This window comes from Fukomys damarensis, unplaced genomic scaffold (assembly GCF_012274545.1).
Source record: "Fukomys damarensis isolate Sample0158 unplaced genomic scaffold, DMR_v1.0_HiC HiC_scaffold_37, whole genome shotgun sequence".
NCBI lineage: Eukaryota > Metazoa > Chordata > Mammalia > Rodentia > Bathyergidae > Fukomys > Fukomys damarensis.
Window position 1 is genome coordinate 5,096,620 of NW_022900949.1, and position 20,175 is coordinate 5,116,794.

The following is a 20,175-nucleotide window of genomic DNA, read 5'->3' on the forward strand; positions in this document are numbered from 1 at the left end:
GAATAGTTGAGTTTAAATTTTTTTCTAAAGAATCACATTTGCTAAAATGAGGATTTCTTAACTATTCTCTATATATTTTCCATAAAAAAGAATGCTGGTGGTATTTTACTAGGGTCAAGAACTTCTGAACTTTATGTCTTCATCTGCTTACCCTGTGCAGTAGAATATCTGTAAAGTAGGAGCGTACAGGGGAGATGGGAAACAAACCAGCCAACACTGAGCCTTTGCCTCTGGAGTTCACCACAGTACAGCAATGATGCTGAAGTTTTGGGGCCTAATGCAAAACTACTTTGCCTCTGCAAACTTGAATCTAATATATACTCAGTTTTGTGTGCTATTTTTAATTTTACTTTTCCAATGAATTTTTTCTGAAAAGGTGGTCAAGCACTTTGGGAGCACATAATCTAACAACAGTCTCGGAATTCCATCTCCTGGGCTTCTCAGAGGACCCAGACCTGCAGCCCGTCCTCTTTGGACTGTTCCTGTCCATGTACCTGGTCACGGTGCTCGGGAACCTGCTCATCATCATGGCCGTCAGCTCTGGCTCCCACCTCCACACCCCCATGTACTTCTTCCTCTCCAACCTGTCCTTCGCTGACATCGGTTTCACCTCCTCTACAATCCCAAAGTTGATTGTGGACATCTTAAATCACATCAGCGTCATCTCGTATGTAGGCTGCCTGATACAGATGTCTGTTTTCATCCTATTTGGATGTATGGACAACACGCTTCTGACTCTGATGGCCTATGACCGCTTTGTGGCCATCTGCCACCCCCTGCATTACTCAACCATTATGAACCCTCGCCTCTGTGTCTTGTTTCTTTTGCTCTCTGTATTTGTTGGCCTTCTGGTGTCCCAGCTGCACAACTTAATTGCTCTACAATTTACCTGTTTCAAAGATGTGAAAATTGCTAGTTTCTTTTGTGACCCTTCTCACCTCCTTAACCTTTCATGTTCTGATACTATAATCATAACCATAGTCCTATATATTTTTGGTACTATATTTGGCCTTGTTCCCATGTCAGGGACTGTTTTCTCTTACTATAAGATTATTTCCACTGTTATGAAAATCCCCTCTTTGGGTGGGAGGTACAAAGCCTTTTCTACCTGTGGTTCTCACCTGTCAGTTGTTTGCTTATTTTATGGAACATGTTTTGGAACATATCTTGGTTCAACTGTGTCATATTCTCCCAGCACAGGTGAGGTTGCCTCCCTGATGTACACTGTGGTCACCCCGATGCTGAATCCCTTCATCTACAGCCTGAGGAACAGGGACATTCTTAACTCCCTGAAGATGCTCTGCAGTTGGACAGTCCAATCCCAGGACCTGTAGTATCTATTTAGAATGTAGTTTGGAAAATGTGATAATGCAGAAGATTCAAAACTCACCTGCAAAAACTGACTCCTTGGCTGTATTACAGAAGTGTGATGTGTGCAATTTATCATGTCTCATAACAACAGATTCATGACTGGTTACTGGTTAGGATTAAGGTTCTTCATAGGTGCAAAATTCTTTTGGGAGGGTAAAATTTTTGGAGATGGATAAGAACAATGCATACACAAAAAACGGTAGTCAATGTTACCAAGTTATGCACCTAAAAGTGGTTAAAATGGTACATTGTTTGAGAAATATTGCTGAAGGTGTATGGACTCCAAGTACAAATAATTTATGTTTGAATATATGAATTTAAAATTCATACAAAATATAGTATACTTGCTTACATGCATCTTTTCTTCCAATGATTTTTCTTCCAAAGGTTTTCAAGCAATATAGAAACAGAAAATCTAACACAGATCTCAAAATTCCATCTCTTGGGCTTCTCAGAGGACCCAGACCTGCAGCCCGTCCTCTTTGGACTGTTCCTGTCCATGTACCTAAATCTAACACAGATCTCAAAATTTCATCTCTTGGGCTTCTCAGAGGACCCAGACCTGCAGCCGGTCCTCTTTGGACTGTTCCTGTCCATGTACCTGGTCACGGTGCTCGGGAACCTGCTCATCATCCTGGCCGTCAGCTCTGACTCCCACCTCCACACCCCCGTGTACTTCTTCCTCTCCAACCTGTCTTTGTTTGACATCTGTTTAACCTCACCACTGTCCCAAAGATGATTGTGGACATCCTAATCCACAGCGAGGTCATCTCCATCCAGGCTATGTGTACTTCTTCCTCTCCAACCTGTCTTTGTTTGACATCTGTTTAACCCCACCACTGTCCCAAAGATGATTGTGGACATCCTAATCCACAGCGAGGTCATCTCCATCCAGGCTGCCTGACACAGATGTCTCTTTCTAGTGTATTTATATGTATGGATGATGAACTTCTGACTGTGATGGCCTGTGACAGTTTGTGACCATCATCACCCCCTACAGTAGCTCGTCATGGTTTTGGTTTCTTAGTTGTGCTTTTGTGTTCAGCCTCTTGGACAATCTTCTCCACAATTTGATTGTCTTACAATTTACCTACTTCAAGGATGTGGTCATTTCCAATTTCTTCTGTAGCCCTGCTCAACTCCCTGATCCTGGCTGTTCTGACAACTTCTTCACTAACATTGGAAAATATGTTGCTGGTGTTTTATTTGGCTTTTTTCTCATCGCAGGGATATTTTTATCTTACTGTAAAGTTATTTCTTCCATTCTGAGAATCTCATCACCAGGAGGAAAGTTAAAGCCTTCTCCACCTGTGGGTCTCACCTGTGAGTTGTTCTCATATTTTATGGAACAAGAACTGACTGGTGTGTACTTCAGTTCAGCTGTATCTCGACTCCCACAAATTGTTGAGAGGCCTCAGTCATTTACACCTTGGTCACCCCACTGCAAAATCCGTTCATCTACAGTCTGAGGAACAGGGACAGTAAAAGTACCTTAAGTAGACTCCACAGTAGAAAATTCTAATCTTAGGACTTCAGGCATGCAGTATAAATATAGAGTAAACAAGATAGCAAAATTAAACATTTATACAGGTACTTACTGCTTCTGTGATCACATTGTTTTTGTAAGATTTAAAATTATCACTACAAATGAACAAACAAACAAATAAATAAATAAAATTGACACTACATGCCACCTGCCTCACAAATGCAAGGTCATGAGTTCGATTCCCGATACCAAAAAAAAAAAAATCACCACACATTTATCATAGTGAAATAGTGGTAGTCAGTGTTTGAGCATGCGAAATATTGGGACTTTTAATAAGTGCAAAGTCTTAGTTTGTGAAGATGAACAATTTCTGGAAGCGGAATGTGGTGGTGGATGTACAGTCATATGGTAATAGGAGTATAATTATAATGCATGCCACTGAGGTCTGCTACTGACAATAGTGAATATCATCAATTATTTAATTGAATGTTTTACCATAATAGAAATGGATACCACAAAAGCAAAAAGAACTGATAAATCTCGAGAAGAAACAAAAGAAATGAATATTTAACTAAACTAATTCTGATTCTAGGAAGAACCCCCAAATTTAGCACAGGTTTTTTTTCCCTTTAGTATTAGAGAGTCCTTAGAGTTTGTGATGGACCAATTTAGTTAACTGTGAGCTCTATACATTGATTCTTCAAGATCATGTGATAGTTTATATCCAGTCTGTGCCTCCAGAAGTTCTTTGATGGCACCAGTCCTGTAAGCACCATACCCATGTCTCTTGCTACTATGGTTATCTGGGTCCAAAAGTTGTGGTATGAGCCTGCATGCAAGTCTGTTCTGAGTCCAGAGCATGGGTTTGCATCGGGAATTAGGCAGAGAAGGAATACTGAATTATCATATCATGGCCCTGCAGAGAAGTAGAACAAAGCACTAAATAGTGAAAGATATCCCATGCAGACAATAGAAAATGGGTTTCTTCTCAAAGAGCTTGAACTGGAGGTTCCATCTGACCCACCCATCCCTCTGCTGGGTATCTTTTCAAAAGAACTAAAAGAATCATATCACAGAGAAGTATGTGCACCCATGTTTATAGCGGCACAGTTTGTAATAGCTAAATCTTGGAAACAGCCCATTAGCCCATCTGTTGGAAACTGAATAAAGAAGATGTGGTTTTTCTATAAAATGGAATATTAATCAGCCATAAAGAATGAGAAAATAGATTCATTCATAGGAAAATGGATACATATTGAAGATATACCCCTAAGTGAAATAAATAAGTCGCACATGTGTAAATACCGAATAGTTTCTCTGGTGTGAATAATCTGCAATAATACATAAGATCCTAATAAGATTACTGACATTTAGAAGTGGGAAGAAAGGAGCTAAAGGTGCAGGGAAGGTGGGACGGGTAGGGGAAGGGTAATAAGGGAAAAGAAAAATTTGTGAGATAATGAAAAGAAAAATGAAGTGTTTGTAGATGGGGAGGGGAGTAGGGGGTAAAGGGAGGGCAGGGACAAGGGGAAAAAATGAGAACCAAGACCTGTCATATAGAGGTACAAGATCCAAACAATGAATGTAACTGTACTGTATCCCTAAAATGTACCAATAAACTCAATTAAAGCTGAAAAAAAAAGAAAATGGGTTTCTCCAAAGTATTTTCTAAGTACTTTAAAAATGTTGCAAAATGGAATATTACTCATCCATAAAAATGAGAAATTAGAGATATTTGTAGCTAAATGGATGCACATTGAGGTGAAACTCTTAAGTGATAGAAACAGGACACACGTGTGCAAATATGGAATAGTTTCTCTAGTGTGAGAAGCTGAAAGTGTAAATAAAGACTAAAAGGTACAATAGGTAATGTGAAATAGGAAGAACAGGTGTAAAGGGGGAGGGGGAAATGGGAAGGGTAGAGGAAAGGAAAGAAGGGAATGGAATTAATATGAGGAAATGAAAAATAATGGAAACAGAGTCTTTGTAGATGGGTAGGAAAGGAGGGGTTGCAGGGGGGGCAGGGGAATGGGGAAAAATAAGAACCAAGATGGATTATGCACAGGCACAAATTTCCAATGGTGAATGTCATTATATTGTATACATTAAATATGCCAATCAAAGTAATTAAAATGGGGTTATGAGGATGAAGATAAGCATGGAAATAATCATAACCTCATTGATCATTATTGGATAAAGCTTCGTGTGAAACCTGGTCTGTCAACCATAGGAGGAATGGCTGAGTTCAGAATCATGGGACTCAGAAAGAGAAAGCCCACGACAACAGCACAGACCTCCACATGTTCCTGCCTCACGCTATCTTTTTAGCTGTCCATGCTGGATGAAAACCACCCCTCTCAATTGCCAAAGGAGACTTAAAGGCAGGTCTTGACTTTCTTCCTACTCAGGACACTGCAAGAAGTTGAAAACTGTACCTGAGGTCAAAACCTTTGCACCTGTATTTAAGTATTTCTGATGGTTGGAAAACAATGAAGAAGATTAGCACATCTAACCTAGGGATTTTTTTTTTTTTTGTATCGGGGATCAAACCCGGGCCCTTGTGCTTTCAAGGCAGTGCATCTAACGTAGAGACTGTCGATTTATTTTTCACTGCTGTCAGCTCCATTTACAAGTTGTTTAACCTAGCGCCAGTTTGTTAGCATCTCTGGGACTCGGCCTTGTCATCTAATTGGCTTCTAGTTCAAACAGCATTGACTATGAATTAAACAGACAAGAGTTTCTCTCTAGGAGGTTAACCTGTGACAAAGGCGCAAACTTGGGGCAAATATAAACTAGATATTGATTATTAACAAGAAGACTAATCTCTGCATTCACTTAAAATATACATGAACTGAAGTTACTGTTTTCTTATTTCTGTAATGTTGTATTATGGTTTTGCCCTTATGTAGGTAGGTGGTGTGTATTTGGAGAAGCAGTGGGTTTCCTTCTGATGCCCCAGAGCTTATAGTGTGTTTTTTTTCCAGAGAAGGCATCAAAAATAAAAAATCTGTTAAATATTGCATAGTTTCTTCCTTCATTCCCAAATCTTGGCCAACACTGCAACTTCAAAAACTTGGTGTTTTCCTACATAAAATTGTATCCTTTTCAGGAATGTCTCATAGACTAGAGAGGAATAAAATAGCTTTTGTTTCTAGATCTTAGGCACATGGGCACCGTAGTGTGACCAAAATCATTATAGCTCTAATTCATCTAAAGGCCGTGGGGGCCAGGCATGGTGGTGCACTCCTATAACCCCAGCACTCAGGAGGCTGAGGCAGGAGGATCGTTGTGAGTTCGAGACCAGCAGTGAGTTCAGTTTGGACTACATAGTGAGTTCCAGTTCAGTCTCAACTACATAGTGAGACCCTGTCTCAAAAAAAAAAAATCAAACAAAACAAAGACCATGGGGGGTGGATTTCCACAAGTATAAAAGAAGCAAAAGAAGTACAAAGAAGAGTAGCAAAACATTATTTGGGGTGAGACAATCTTACGCCTTCATGTCAATATAAAATTCCAGAGCAATTTGACAATTTTATCCATCAGGAGAATTATTATTTCCTGAACAACTGAATTCTTTATTTAAAAACAATTGAACAGTGCAGTATGTTTTAGATTCCAAAATTACCACCTCTCATTGTCTGGTGAGGAGAATGACACTCTCTGTTTCCTTTAGGCAGTAGGAGCACAGAGAGGTCAAAAAATTCCCGCACATTTGTATACTGTAAGAGGCCAAAATACAGGACTGAAATGCTCATTTCCTGTCTTCCCCACCAAAGCATTATTTCTCAATTGAGTCAAAAGGAGCTCGCACCGATGCGATATAAAATGCCTTGATTAGTTATCTCGGAACATCTGTTACTACATGGATCTCAATGATTTTTTGATCCACATGGTAAGGAAAAGGCAATGCACATAAGAATCACTGATTTTTTATTTGGAAATGATTATAGGTGGTTGATAGTAATATTACACATGCATCAGCCGTGAGAGCTCAAACAACAAGCCTTCTGCAGCATGTTATGTAACCACTTGGACTTCTGTAAAATAGAAGAATTTTGAAAGGATTGTCGTAAAAACAATCTGCACGTTAAATAGTTAAGTAATGTTTCTATTAGGTAGTCATGTTTATCGGTATGAACACAACAAAGACATTCTTTAGAGGGCTGTGAATATGAATATCTCCTTCCAGGGCCAAAAAGTACCCTGCAGATCCATGGCGGGCTGTGTCTGTTGAGTTTCCAGGTAGGCTGGCCTTGCTCACGGATGTTCCCTCTACAGAATCTTTCTGACTCCCTCTCTGGCGTGGCTCGTGGCATTACTCTCCGTCCCAGGCCTCTCCCCTTTACCCCTTCTCACGGGCCGGAGTTACTCTAACCCTTTCACAGGACCTTGTTCTCGATGAGCCTCTCCTTAGGTTAGGAAATGCCACTCAAGCCCTACAAAATGAAACCTAAACTAAAGAACGCCTGCAGAGGGCGTGTGGCTCTATCTCCCTACGTTTCTCTTTAAGACAGCTACTTATTTTTCCCATCTAATTTTCTCTCTCAAAAGCAACACAGAAGCACAACGTCCAGTGCAGTTCTTGGAATTCCATCAGCTGGGACCCTCAAACACTCAGACCTGGAGCCAATCCTCTAGGCGCGCTTCCTGCGTGCCCGGTCACAGTGCTTAGGAACCTCCTCATCACTGTGGCCGTCAGCTCTGACTCCCACCTCCACAGCCCCATGAACTTCTTTCTCTCCAACCTGTCCTCAGCTGATATCTGTTCAGTCTCCACCATGGTCGCAAAGATAGTTATGGGCATCCAGACTCACAGCAGAGAAATTTCCTACGTGGGCTGCCTCACTCACGTAATCCTTCTTGGATTCTGGACAGTGTGCTTCTGACTCTGAAGCCTATGACCGGTTTGGCGTTTCTTTTTTATTGCAACGATCTTTTTCTTTTACTATAAAATTGTTTCCTTCTGTCATGCGTGGTGGCGCACGCCTATAATCCCAGCACTCGGGAGGCTGAGGCAGGAGGATCGCTGTGAGTTTGAGACCAGCCTGAGCTACATAGTGAGTTCCAGGTCAGTCTCACTACATAGTGAGACCCTGTCTCAAAAACAAAAAACTGTTTCCTTTTTTATGACAATCCAATCATAAAATGAGAAATACTGTGGACCCTTGACTTACATACTCAATTGGTTCCCTATGGCTGGTTGTAACTCAAATTGGTTGAAACTCAATACAGTTGAGATTGGAGTGTTTCCCTGGATTTATGCTATAGATAACAAGAGGCAGATGAATCTTCCATTTACCTAATCTCAAGTTGTTCATATGTCAGGCCAGTTGTAACTTGAGGGTTCACTGTACAAACTTTCTCCGCCTGTGGATCTCACCTGAGCATTGTTGGCCTATTTTACAGAATAGGTTTCTCAGTGCAGGTGGACACAAGTGTTTCAAATTATCCTAGAAATAGCCCGGAGGCCCGAATGATAAATACTGTGATCACTTCTATGCTGTATCTTGTCATTTACACTTTGAGGAACAGGGACACTAGAAACACCCAGTGAAGGCTCTGCAGTCTAATCTCAGGACCCGTGGAATGCATTTGTTAAGTAGTTTGAAAAAAGCAGTAAATTTTACCCTGTAGATTTATAAATCCTGCCTTTCTGGTCTCATTATTTTTTCTATTGCAACGGCTTTAATGTTTCCATGATATTTCGTAGTAGTTGCCCGCATCTGGGGGAAGGATAAATGCAGAGGGTTTTTTTTTTTTTTGCATGAATGTGCTTTTTCAGTTTGGAAAGATGAAGTTTTGGTGATAAATGATAGTGATAGCTTCACAACAATATGAATGTAATTAATGGCACTTAGCTGCATGGTAAAAATGGAAAACTTTTATTATGTCTACTTTACTAAAACAAAGAAATAGAAATAAAAAGCAGGTATATCTGTGAAAAAAGAAAGGAACATAACCAGTGTGTAGCTGGCACAAATATCCTCCCAAGTGTGCCATGGGAGAACCCAGAAGCCTTTCATGAAAATTAATGTTCTCTTCTACTTCTGTTAATGTTAGGAAGTCCTTAGAGAGTACGACAACTTGGTTGAAATTGGGCAATTACAAAGTGTGTTCATTGATCCTACAAGACTATATATACTCGTAAGAAATCTATCCATGGCCCCTTCCTTCAGGAAGCTGTCCCTGCAGCCCCTGTGGTTTGATGATTCCAGTCCAGGTGACACCAATCCTGAGGCCACCGCTCCTTTGGTTCTCTGCCTCAGGAAGGTCCCACCCAAGACTGCGTTCCTATCAATCCCAAGAACAGGTCCTTAGCCTTCACTGGGCACCATACGGGATCTGCATTCTCTTTATCATGTCACAGCAGAGAAACAGCCCAAATCGGTAAGTGCTGAGGGAGGTGGGCGGAGGAAGGAATGTGACCAACACTGTTTCCTCACCATGAGGACAATGAGGCAATCTGGGTCGCCGCGTAGCAGATTACACATGTTCAAAATCTGAACTGTGAGGACTGTGATATTTACGTGTTTATGATGAATGACCTAAAATGCTCAAAATGGTGCTTTTTCCCACATTGATTCTATTTCCCAAAGACATCATATCCATGTTAGCTGATAATGGACCTGTAGACTGTTTCCAAAGCCTTTCAAAACGATTATGAAGGTGGTGATGAGGAGGCGTAGGGCGAATACAGTCTCCTCAACATCAGGAGCGGTTACTGAGTTCTTCCTGGGGTTCAGGTGCTGGGTCCTGTGTACTATATGTAGAGTGCTTGGATTCATCTGCATAGTCTTCCCTGCGCTAGAAGTGCCTTTTATTTTACCCGACAGAAAAGAAAAGAACCCAGCATTTTGATATAATTTGTCACGGGTATTTTATTTTAAAACACTGAATGCAGGTGTCTGATAAGACCACAAGGCACCTAGGTGCGAGGATGGTGGCAGATAGTTCCTTTGAGAAATCAAACATGCTCCTCTCCATTTCACTCCAGGAAGTACTCCCTTCATCACCGGGCATACCTTTTGGAGGTTCCTATCAGGTCACGGGGGAAGGCAGTGGGCGATACCAGCTGCATCCATTTAGGAATTACAGCCACTGATCACGAAGCTCACAGAGTGTGGACATCTGATAGTTCAGAACACGTATTCCTCTTTGCTCATTCGAGAATATCCTGGCACCTGTCTGTCTCCGCCTGCAATATTAGAAAACCGCTCACTCAGTCTCAAAAGGAGACTGAAACTCAGGTCTCAAAATTTCCCTTCCCACTCTGGAAGGCAGGCCAAGGTTAAAAATGTACTTGACATATGCCTGGACCTTCAGCTAAAACCTCTGGACTGCTGATTAAAACGCCACGAAGTTGACCCTGAAATCGATTAGGGAACCCTGTCCAGCTGCTGACGGTGATATTTCAGCTGGAGTTTGTTTCCATTGTTATTCCTTGAGCACAGGGAAGGTTGCTGGTGTCTGAAAATCAGAGTCTGAGTTGATTTCTAGCTGAATTGACTGCACTGAGTACAGGTTAAATAAAGGCCACTCTGTGATTAATTATCCTGAATGCAAAAAAATGGAGGCAAATACAAGTTAGACAGTTATTATCAGCAAAGGAAAGATCAAGCTTTTCACCACTCAACTAAACTATCGTGTGATCTGAAGTTATTTTCCCTATTTCCATAATGTTCCATTTCAATATCACCCTTCTGTGTGTACAGTGTGTGCATTTGGAGAGGAATGGCTACCTCTCATTTCTGATTCCTCATAACCTACAATGTGTCGATGCAAGGAAGCACTAAAAATAAAATCATGGCTGGGCACAGTGACAGACTCAGGCAATCCCAGCTGCATGGGAGGCTGTGGCAGGAGGACCAACAGTTCAAAGTCAGCTAGGGTAATTTGGCCAGATCCTGTCAAAAAAAAAAATCAAACTAACAACAATGTAGCTCAATATACACTTGATTTAGTGCCAACCACTGGGAAAACAAATTATGCATTGAATAGTTTCACCCTTTGTTGACAAATCCTGGCCATAGTCAGTGAGGCTTGAACACACTTGGTGCTTTCCTGTCTTCACTTTCATCCTATTGTTCAAATACCATGATCGATATTCTCCTGGGCACAAGAAAGCAGAAGAGATACAGATTGAACAGGGAGATCTCATTGTTTGATCCAAGCCCTGTTTTAAACTTTCACATCTTTCTGAGGCTCCAGTGCCATTTGGAAATTGGATTTCTCTGTAGAATCTTTAATCTTTCCTTCCTTTCTTCCCTCCCTTCTTTTCCTTTCTTTTCTATACTGGTGATTTAACCCACATCTCCAGCCCATATCCTTCTTGTTTATTTTGAGACAGAGTTGTTAAGTTATCCAGGTTGGGCTTGAACCTTTTGACCTCCTGCCTCAGCATCCCAGAATGCTGTTGTTACAGCAGAACTATTCAGTGTTTTACATCCACCCGCGGTGTTGTCTCCTTTATGGGACTTAAAGGAAAATAGTATTCCCAATGCCATCTAAATTTTTTCATTAGTTATCTTGGAAGGATTATTACTAGATAGACTTCAGGCATACTTTTGATGATACATATTAAGAAAATGATGATATATAAAATGGGGACTGTTATTCATTTGGACAATAAATATGGGTGATTAATATTAATACTGACCATCCAGCAATTGCGGGAAACGAAACAACTATCCTCCGACTGCGTGGTATATAGAGATGTTACATGTGTGAAATTGGGAGCGGTGCGAGAATTTTGAAAGAGGTGTTATAATAATGAATTTACAAGTTAAATGATGTTCTTCTCTCTGGTAAATCTAAGCATCAACTAAGGCATTAGAGGTGGATGTGTGTAGAGTTAAAAGCACAGGTAACTGTGAAGTAATGCATTCCAATGGCAATAGATGTTGAGTTGTGCACTACCTAAATAAGTTATAGGTACTTTGGGGCCCAAGTTGTTTAAAAAATTCTACAGACTTAAAAATTAATGTTATCATGGAAACATTGATTTTTAAAAATCTACCCACCAAGTCCCAGACAGTAGTTGTCTTGAGGGACAAGTGCCCGGGAGGATGGAACCATGCACAGACACCAAGAACTGAAATTTCACAGGAATTTATGCTCTAAAGCAAATATTACTAAATGTTTTTATTTTTTGAACTGATAGGTATATTGATAGTAAAAACAGATAATGTTATTGCACCATTTCCAAATGCCAGGATATATTTTAAGGCAGTTGTTCCCAACTCTGACTGAAGAAAAGACCCCAAAGAACTCCATATGCACACATTCTGATTGAATGTTTATATTTCTGAATATCTTAAAGCATACGCAGTACATGTTTTGATCTATAAGATCAAGAACCACTATTTTAGCAATCTCATACTTGAAAAAATTAAAGCCTGTAAGTCAGGTAATTAGTATGTATATATTTTCCATGTAATTTGCTTTTCATGTGTGCCCTCAAAAGTTCCTGTATTTCCTTCCTTTGCCTTTTATCATAATTCAGTACTATTGAAACCTGACCAAATAATGAAGCCAAGTTGCCTTCAGAAGGCAGAAGTAAAAAAACTGCAATCCTTGATTTAGGAAGACTGATGTGAAAATCAATGAAGATTTTACTAAAAGTTTGAGAATCACATCTGGACTGGAGGCTTTAACTTTACTAATGTCCCCCACTATATACAAGATGGGTTATTTTCAGAAAAATGATGTTTCCAGGCCAATATAGGAAACTGCATTAAAAAGCAAATAAATAAAGCAAGAAAAAGAGTAAAGACTCACTTTCTTTACAATATATTTATGAGATTGATGCAAATAAAAGTGTGCAAAATAAAGGAAAAGTTAAAAATGTTTAACATATCCTTATTTTAAATTATCTGCAGATGGATGAATTAAAAAAAATGTTAGTTGTATATAATGTGGAGCTACTCAGCCATAAAAAAGAGAAATTTGAGTCAATTATAATAAAATGGTTACCTCTTGAGATCATAATTCTAAATGAAAAAGTCAGTCACAAAAGGTGAAATATCTCATGGTTTCTCTAATAATAGAGATCCACAGAATAAATAATGTAAGCAGCAAGGTAAAAGAGCCACGTTAAGAAACAAGGAGGGACCAGCTTGCTCTGCAAGTACAGGGTCCTGAGTTTGATCCCCCCTAACGCACCCCAAGAAAAGAAAAGAAAAAGAAATAAGGTTGTAAATTCTACTTATGGTAAGGAGATCAAAGCAAGTGGGGACAGAGGGAAGGCCTGAGAGGAGAGAAACTAAAAATGATCAAGATGTATAATGTATATGTGTCTATTCCCTGAACTAAATGTACTTGCTACACGTCACAAACATATACTAATAAAAGATTTAAAATGCCTACCAAAAAATTCAAAGATACAATTTACACTGATGCCACTTTTCTCATGTGATGTCATGGATATATGTAGCTACAAAACATATTTCTCAAAGTTTGAAGACTACCAAACCCAAAGATATGGAATAATTTTGAAAAGATAAACAACACCAAGTGAGTACTTACATAGTGAAGGAAGCAAATTGGAAAACCTAATAGTGATAGAACACTGGAAGAAAATTTAACACAAAAGAATATGTTCCAATCATGAACTAGCAATTCAATTTAGACTTCACATATTTTATAGTATTTTAAGCCTTATTAGACTTATTCATAATTCCTTTAACTACAATAAATTTTATTTCTCCAAAGGGTAAAATATTTTCTTCTCCAATTTTTCCTTTAAAGAGTATTGGTCTATGTTCCTGTAATCACGAACTTGATATGTCTAATATTTTTGGTTTTATGACTTTGTTGAGGGTCTCTAAAGTAGATATACATAAAAGGATGCAAATAGTACTAAAACCAATATTGGAAGAGGTCCAAGAGTTGAGTTTGCTACAAATGTGAAATGATACTGAAAGAAAGTGCGTTATGTATGAATACTTGAATTAAGAATGTGTTCATAGTGCCTTTTATGCTTCATTTTTCCAAGTATCTTTTCTATTTTTAAAGGTGTCTGAGCAGTATAGAAGCACAAAATCTAACACAAATCTCAGAATTCCAGCTCATTGGTCTCTCAGAGGATCCGGACCTGCAGCCCCTTCTTTTTGGTCTGTTCCTGTCCATGTACCTGGTCGCTGTGCTCGGGAACCTGCTCATCATCCTGGCCATCAGCTCTGACTCCCGCCTCCACACCCCCATGTACTTCTTCCTCTGCAACCTGTCCTTGGCTGACATCGGTTTCACCTCCACTATTGCTCCAAAGATGATTGCGGACATCCACACTCACAGCAGAGTCATCTCCTATGAGAGCTGCCTGACACAGATGTCCTTTTTTCTCATTTTCGGATGCATGGATGACATGCTCCTAACTGTGATGGCCTATGACCGCTTTGTGGCCATCTGCCACCCGCTGCGTTATCCAGCCATTATGAATCTTCATGTCTGCATCTTCTTAGTTTCAGTGTGTTTTTTGGTTAGCATTTTTGAATCCCAGCTGCACAATTTGGTTGTCTTGCAGTTTACCAAATTTAAGGATGTAGAAATTTCTAATTTCTTCTGCGATCCTTCTCAAGTCCTTAGTCTTTCCTGTTCTGATGTCTATACCGGCAACATTATCATATATTTTGTTGGTGCCATATTTGGATTTTTCCCCATCTCAGGGATCCTTTTCTCTTACTATAAAATTGTTTCCTCTATTCTGAGAGTCCCATCATCTGGCGGGAGGTACAAAGCCTTCTCTACCTGTGGTTCTCACTTGTCAGTTGTTTGCTTATTTTATGGAACAGGCTTTGGAACGTATCTTGGGTCAACAGTGTTACATTCTTCAAGAAATACGACAGTGGCCTCAGTGATGTACACAGTTCTAGCCCCTATGCTAAATCCCTTCATCTATAGCCTGAGAAACAGAGACATTAAAAACACCCTGAAGACTCTTTACAGTAAAATTGCCTGAACTGATGATGTGTGGATTGCTATATAATTTGGAAAATGTACTATTTTTTAATACCCAGGTTTGCAAATTGTGCCTCCTTGGTTAGTTTGTGACTTTCATTGGGAAAGATGAATTTCTAGAGATGAATGATAATAAAAATTTCTTAATCTTGTGAATGCAATGTGTCATTAAACTGAACCTCACAGTACTTAAAATGGAAAACTGTGCTATATTTTCTCACAATAAAACATAGAGATAGAAAGCAGACAAATTTTCAATGAAAGAAAACAAGAAGCACAAGCCATGTATACTGTCCACGAATGTTCTCCTGAATAAAGAGTGAACCCAAAGTCTTTCCCGGAAATTAATTATTTGTTGTTCATTTTCTTCCTTTCATGTTATGGATTCCTTAGATACTATTAAAACAACTTGGTCAGAATTGGATCATTATGAGCTGGGTTCATTAAACCCACACAGTTTTATAATAGTAAGCAATCATCCCTTTTTTTAAAAAATTGTTGCAGAGGCGCCCTCTCAGCTAACTGGTCCTCACCGGTCTGCTTGATGCAGGCCAGAGCAAGGATGGGATCTCTGCATGGCTGACCTGGTCCTCCATGTTCAGCTGGATGCAGGCCTTGGTGAGGATGAGGGCTGGGGGGAGGGCGGGTCCACCAGGCAGCTGACCGGTCCTTACCAGTCCTCTTGATGCAGGCCGGAGCAAGGACAGGATCTCTGCACCTAAACTGTATTTCTAATGTCACGTTCTTCCCCACCCTCAATCTAATGGATCATTTTCTCAGAATACAGAATTGTTTCCCCACTCTGAACATTATCCTGATGAAAGTAGGAAGAGCAACATCTTCTCTACTCATGGGTCCAAACTGTCAGTTGTTTCATTATTGTGTGGAACAAGTGTTGGAGTACATGATGGCTCAGCTGTACTAAAATTTCTCAGAAACAGTGTGCCAGCCGCAATGATGTACACTATGGTCATGCCTGTTCTGAATCTCTTTGTCTATCGCCTGAAGAATAGAGGCAGTATAAGTACCCTAGGAGGACTCTACAGACAAAAATTCTAGACTCAGGGCCTGCGACAATCATTTACGTATAGTTTGGAAAAAGCAAAGCAGCATAACATCTAGACTTTTAAGTTCTTCCTCTCTGGTCATGTTAGTTTTGTGCTTTTGTGACTGATTTCTTATCATTTTCCATAGCATAGCACTGTGTGGATGAATAGAGAAATTTAAAGTTGGGTATTAATTTTCAGATTAGAAAATGAAAAGTTCCTGAAGGTGTACGATGTCGAGTGTTTCAGGACAATGTGAATGAAATTAAAGTCACAGAAGTGCGTGCAATGTCTTTTGTTAGGTGTATTTTCTCCAAAAGTAAAATTAAGACAGATAGATATTTAGACATTATATACAAATACCACGTAATTAGGACACACCGTTATCAGAGTAGAGGAAGAACCCAAACCCTCTTGTAAATATTTACATTTACTTATTTTTTTCAGCTTTAATTGAGTTTATTGGTACATTTTAGGGATACAGTACAGTTACATTCATTGTTGGGATCTTGTACCTTTACATGACAGGTCTTGGTTCTCATTACATCTACTTATTGTGTCCTTGGTCATTAGAGTAGAAAGTCCTTAGGGATTGGAATGGTGTGGGCCAATTTCGCTAATTATGAGTGCTGTGCATTGAGCCTCCAATTTCATATACTGTGAGTAATTTTCTCGTGCTACTTCTTAGTTTGGTGAGCTCCATAGCTATTTGCCCATCTCTGTGTGGTCTGAATCATAAAGTTCCCATCTGAATTTGTATTACTTTTAATCTTGAGGACAGAACCTGAGCGTTAGTTGGACAACAGACATAGGAGAGCCTTTGGATCTGTTCTCCTTGATTATTATCTAGCAGAGAAACAGCATCACCTAGTATGTACAGAGGTAACTCATAGATATGGGAAGGATGTGTGAAATCTTGTCTCTGCTCCATACATACAAACATGACAGTTTGGGGAATCATGGGCAAGAATAAAAATCAAAATGCCCATTGTAAGAAATGGAAAATGTGTGTTATTGGAGATAGTGGGGAAGGCAAAATTATTATTTCAAAATTTCTTTCTATAAATTCTGTTTTCCCACTGGTGTCTTACACATCGTAACAGAAATGAGTTCCTTTGCAATGTTTTGTCCCCATTGAGTTTATTTGTACATTTAAAGCAAACAGTAGAGTTCCATTTATCATTGGGATCTTGCGCCTTTACATGATATGTCTCGGTTCTTATTTTTCCCCATACCTGTGCTCTCCCTTCACCCACTTCCCCTTCCCTTTGCAATGTTTTTAAGCACTCCAAAAGGATGATGACTGTGACAGTAAGGGCGTAGAGGAGGAGGGCAGTAACCATAAGATCATGAGCCAGTATGGAAATCCTGCATTGTATATAACTTGTTTTATTTCTTGTGTTTTGTTTCCCTATATTTACAAGTCACTTTACTATTGCCTATAGAAATGGATGACCCAGAACCTCCGTAAGTTGTTGGGTAGAACTGATTACAGACACAGAGCATTGGAAGATTGTCCTCTTCATGACACAACTGATCCATTTCACTTTGCTGGCACTCCAGGAAGAAATGCCTGTGCTCTTCCTTTTGGGGATTCCTGTTAACTCATAAAACAGAGCAGTGTGGGCACCCGCTGCATGTGGCATAAGCAGGACAGATAAAGATCACAGGTAAAGATCAGAGAAAAGCACACACTTGCTAATTCAGCCCATATTTCTCTCCTGCCACCACTGCAGTGTATTCTTTCTGCTTTCCCGTCCTTTTCATGCATGCAGTTATTTATATGCATAAATTATATGCATAAAAGTTATATGCATAAATTTGGAGATAAATAATGTATTATGCCTTGTATCTGATTCTCCACTGTCTCTTCCTTGTTCGGGACAGAAGAGGCATCAAGTCTTTCAGATACTGAATGGAGCCCCTCCTGTTCACAGTAAGTGATCAACATGACTTGGACACACTTGGTGCATTCCATCTACACATTCCTTCATTTCATGAATGCCCCGTAGAGGTGGAGACAAGATAAAACAGCCCCTGTGTATGTCCTTCATTAATGTGATTATATGAGTCATTCATAGCACTGAAGAGATGTTCATGACCAAACAAAAAAGCAGGCACAAAGAAAAGCCCACAGGTCATGCTGTGCCCATCTGGGGCAAATTTTAGAGTTTCACATCGTTCCATGCTCCAGTGCCACTTGAATACAGTTACCACATTTCCTTCTGCTTGCGTACTGCTGCAATTCTTTATTTATAAAACAAAAACTTGCAGTGATTGAGCACTGCCGTGGAGATGGCTGGGATTCTTTTCCTCCTCTTCAAGTAGCCTTAGCACAGAGAGGAGGATACAATCATACATTGGTGCCTCTCAAAGAGGGTGAGTAACATGGAACTAAAATATTTATTTCCTGACTCCCATCTAAGAGCAATCTTCTCCACCATAGCCAAGTGGAAATATAATTCCCCATATGATGATAAAATTCTTTGTTTATTTTCATAAATGGAACATTATGCCTCATACTCCAGAGATATTCCTGCAGCATTACTTCAGAGAGAAAGGGTGTAAGTGATAACGTAGGATAATGTTTTTTGCAGAAGAAATGTCATTGAATAATTGTGAAATTTGATATATACGAAGTTTTGAAAATCAGAAGCCCCGTGAATATATTTCACAGATTTTTACTAAGCGACATGGAGAGGTGCACAAAAAACATTGTAGAGGGCTTTTATAATAAACTTAGAAGTTAAATGAGGTCAATCTCAAAGGTAATGCTTTGAATCAATTGAAACATTTGCAGTAGATCTGTGTTCTTCTCAGGGAGATTTACAACCAGTTGCTGATGGAACCTAGTCCATTTCAGTTATAACAGAAGTTGTGCTGTACACTTCTTGAGTGAGCTTTAGGCACTTTTCGTCAAGTTTTTGAAAACTTTTACAGGAAAATCATATAGTCGACAAATTTATGGTAGTAAATACCCACGGGAAAAAAATGGAATAAAATCATGTAAAGATGCAAAGAATGCCAACTAGTAGGTCATTTTTTCAGATCTCTATAAAATATGAGTTGTAATGTTCATATTTTTAAAAATTTGTATGTTACTAGATAGTGGTTATTATTTACTATAGCATTAGATAATAATAATGGAACATTTTCTGAATTCCAGGAAATATTCTATGACAGTGGTTCTCAATTCTGGTCTGCAAAAGTAGCACAAGAACTTACAATGCATATATTCTCATTACATTGGTTTTGGTCTGAGACCTGCATATCTGGATTTGAAAAAAAAATCCACTAGTAAATCCATTCATAAATTATACAGGACCAGTATTTAATCAATTTAAAAGAAAAAAAATGCTTAGAACAACCATATAAGGTAGGTAATCATCTTATTCATGAGGGGGAATTACATTATTTGTAGAGGTATTTGCATTATTTTATGTACATTTTTCTTGTGCTGGCATGATTTCAATTGCATCTGTATTATTTTACTTAGTTTTCTGTTTGGTACGTTTTCCAATTAAATCACAGTGTGGCCTGAAAAAAAAAAACAATTTGCCTAAATTTCCTTCAAGAAGCAGAAACAAGCGAATTGAAATACAGGATCAGCCTTCTACACATAAGAAGGTCTATGATCAGGAAAACAGTAAATTATATTACCATGGCAGTGTAGAATACCGAATCAAGGAAAATTCAGCGTGTCATGCAAAGCAAGTATTTTTTTTCCTCATTGAGTTTATTGATACATTTTAGGTATACAGTACAGTTACATTCATTATTGGGATCTTGTACCTTTACATGACAAGTATTTTATTGATATTGTATTGCGATGATTAAAATACTCCTGTACAAACTTAGGAATATCAAAGGTGCTTCTTATGACTTATAATTATTTGTATCATTGATAGTTGAAAGTTCATTAATCTCACATTTGTAGTCTTCATGTTACTGTATTATTTAATCATCACAAAAATATCATTATAAAAGTTTAAAGTGTACTTAGGCCAAGTATAGAAATTTCATTACACTTTTTCTACCTTTTTAAAATTTTTATTGAGTTTATTGGTACAATCTAGGTATACAATGCAGTTACATCCATTATTGGGGTCCGTACCTTTACATGATAGGTATTGATACTCATTTTTTCCCCTTGTCCCTGCCCTCCCTTCACCCCCTCCTCCCTTCCCCATTTACAAACACTTTATTTCCATTTTTTCATTCTCTCATATTTTTTTCCTCTCCCTTATTACCTTTCCCCCACCCTTCCCACTTTCCCTACACCTTTAGCCCTTTACTTCCTATTTCACATTATTAATT

At 39.1% G+C, this 20,175-nt stretch overlaps 2 protein-coding genes across 2 annotated transcripts; both read left to right on the top strand.

Annotated features, from left to right (window-relative positions):
- The first annotated feature begins 446 nt into the window (after positions 1 to 446).
- Positions 447 to 2,840, top strand: LOC104869654 (olfactory receptor 18). The gene is made up of 3 exons (XM_033759446.1): positions 447 to 1,330; positions 1,759 to 1,968; positions 2,417 to 2,840. Exons 1-3 carry the CDS (start codon positions 489 to 491, stop codon positions 2,838 to 2,840), a joined length of 1,476 nt encoding a protein of 491 aa, XP_033615337.1. The 5' UTR covers positions 447 to 488.
- A 6,375-nt stretch (positions 2,841 to 9,215) lies between these two features.
- Positions 9,216 to 14,813, top strand: LOC104869656 (olfactory receptor 7E24-like). Its single transcript, XM_010635005.1, has 2 exons — positions 9,216 to 9,244; positions 13,871 to 14,813. The coding sequence occupies exons 1-2, from the start codon at positions 9,216 to 9,218 to the stop codon at positions 14,811 to 14,813; spliced, it is 972 nt and encodes a 323-aa protein (XP_010633307.1).
- The last annotated feature ends 5,362 nt before the right edge of the window (positions 14,814 to 20,175 follow it).

What these genes read in the sequence shown, in the direction of transcription:
- LOC104869654 (XM_033759446.1), top strand. Translation starts at nt 489, where the DNA reads ATGTACCTGGTCACGGTGCTCGGGAACCTGCTCATCATCATGGCCGTC. An exon ending in ACAGTCCAATCCCAGGACCT is followed by an intron (nt 1,331 to 1,758) that starts GTAGTATCTATT and finishes TTTCTTCCAAAG; the next exon opens with GTTTTCAAGCAATATAGAAA. An exon ending in TTTGGACTGTTCCTGTCCAT is followed by an intron (nt 1,969 to 2,416) that starts GTACCTGGTCAC and finishes TTTTGTGTTCAG; the next exon opens with CCTCTTGGACAATCTTCTCC.
- LOC104869656 (XM_010635005.1), top strand. Translation starts at nt 9,216, where the DNA reads ATGTCACAGCAGAGAAACAGCCCAAATCG. An exon ending in CAGAGAAACAGCCCAAATCG is followed by an intron (nt 9,245 to 13,870) that starts GTAAGTGCTGAG and finishes CTATTTTTAAAG; the next exon opens with GTGTCTGAGCAGTATAGAAG.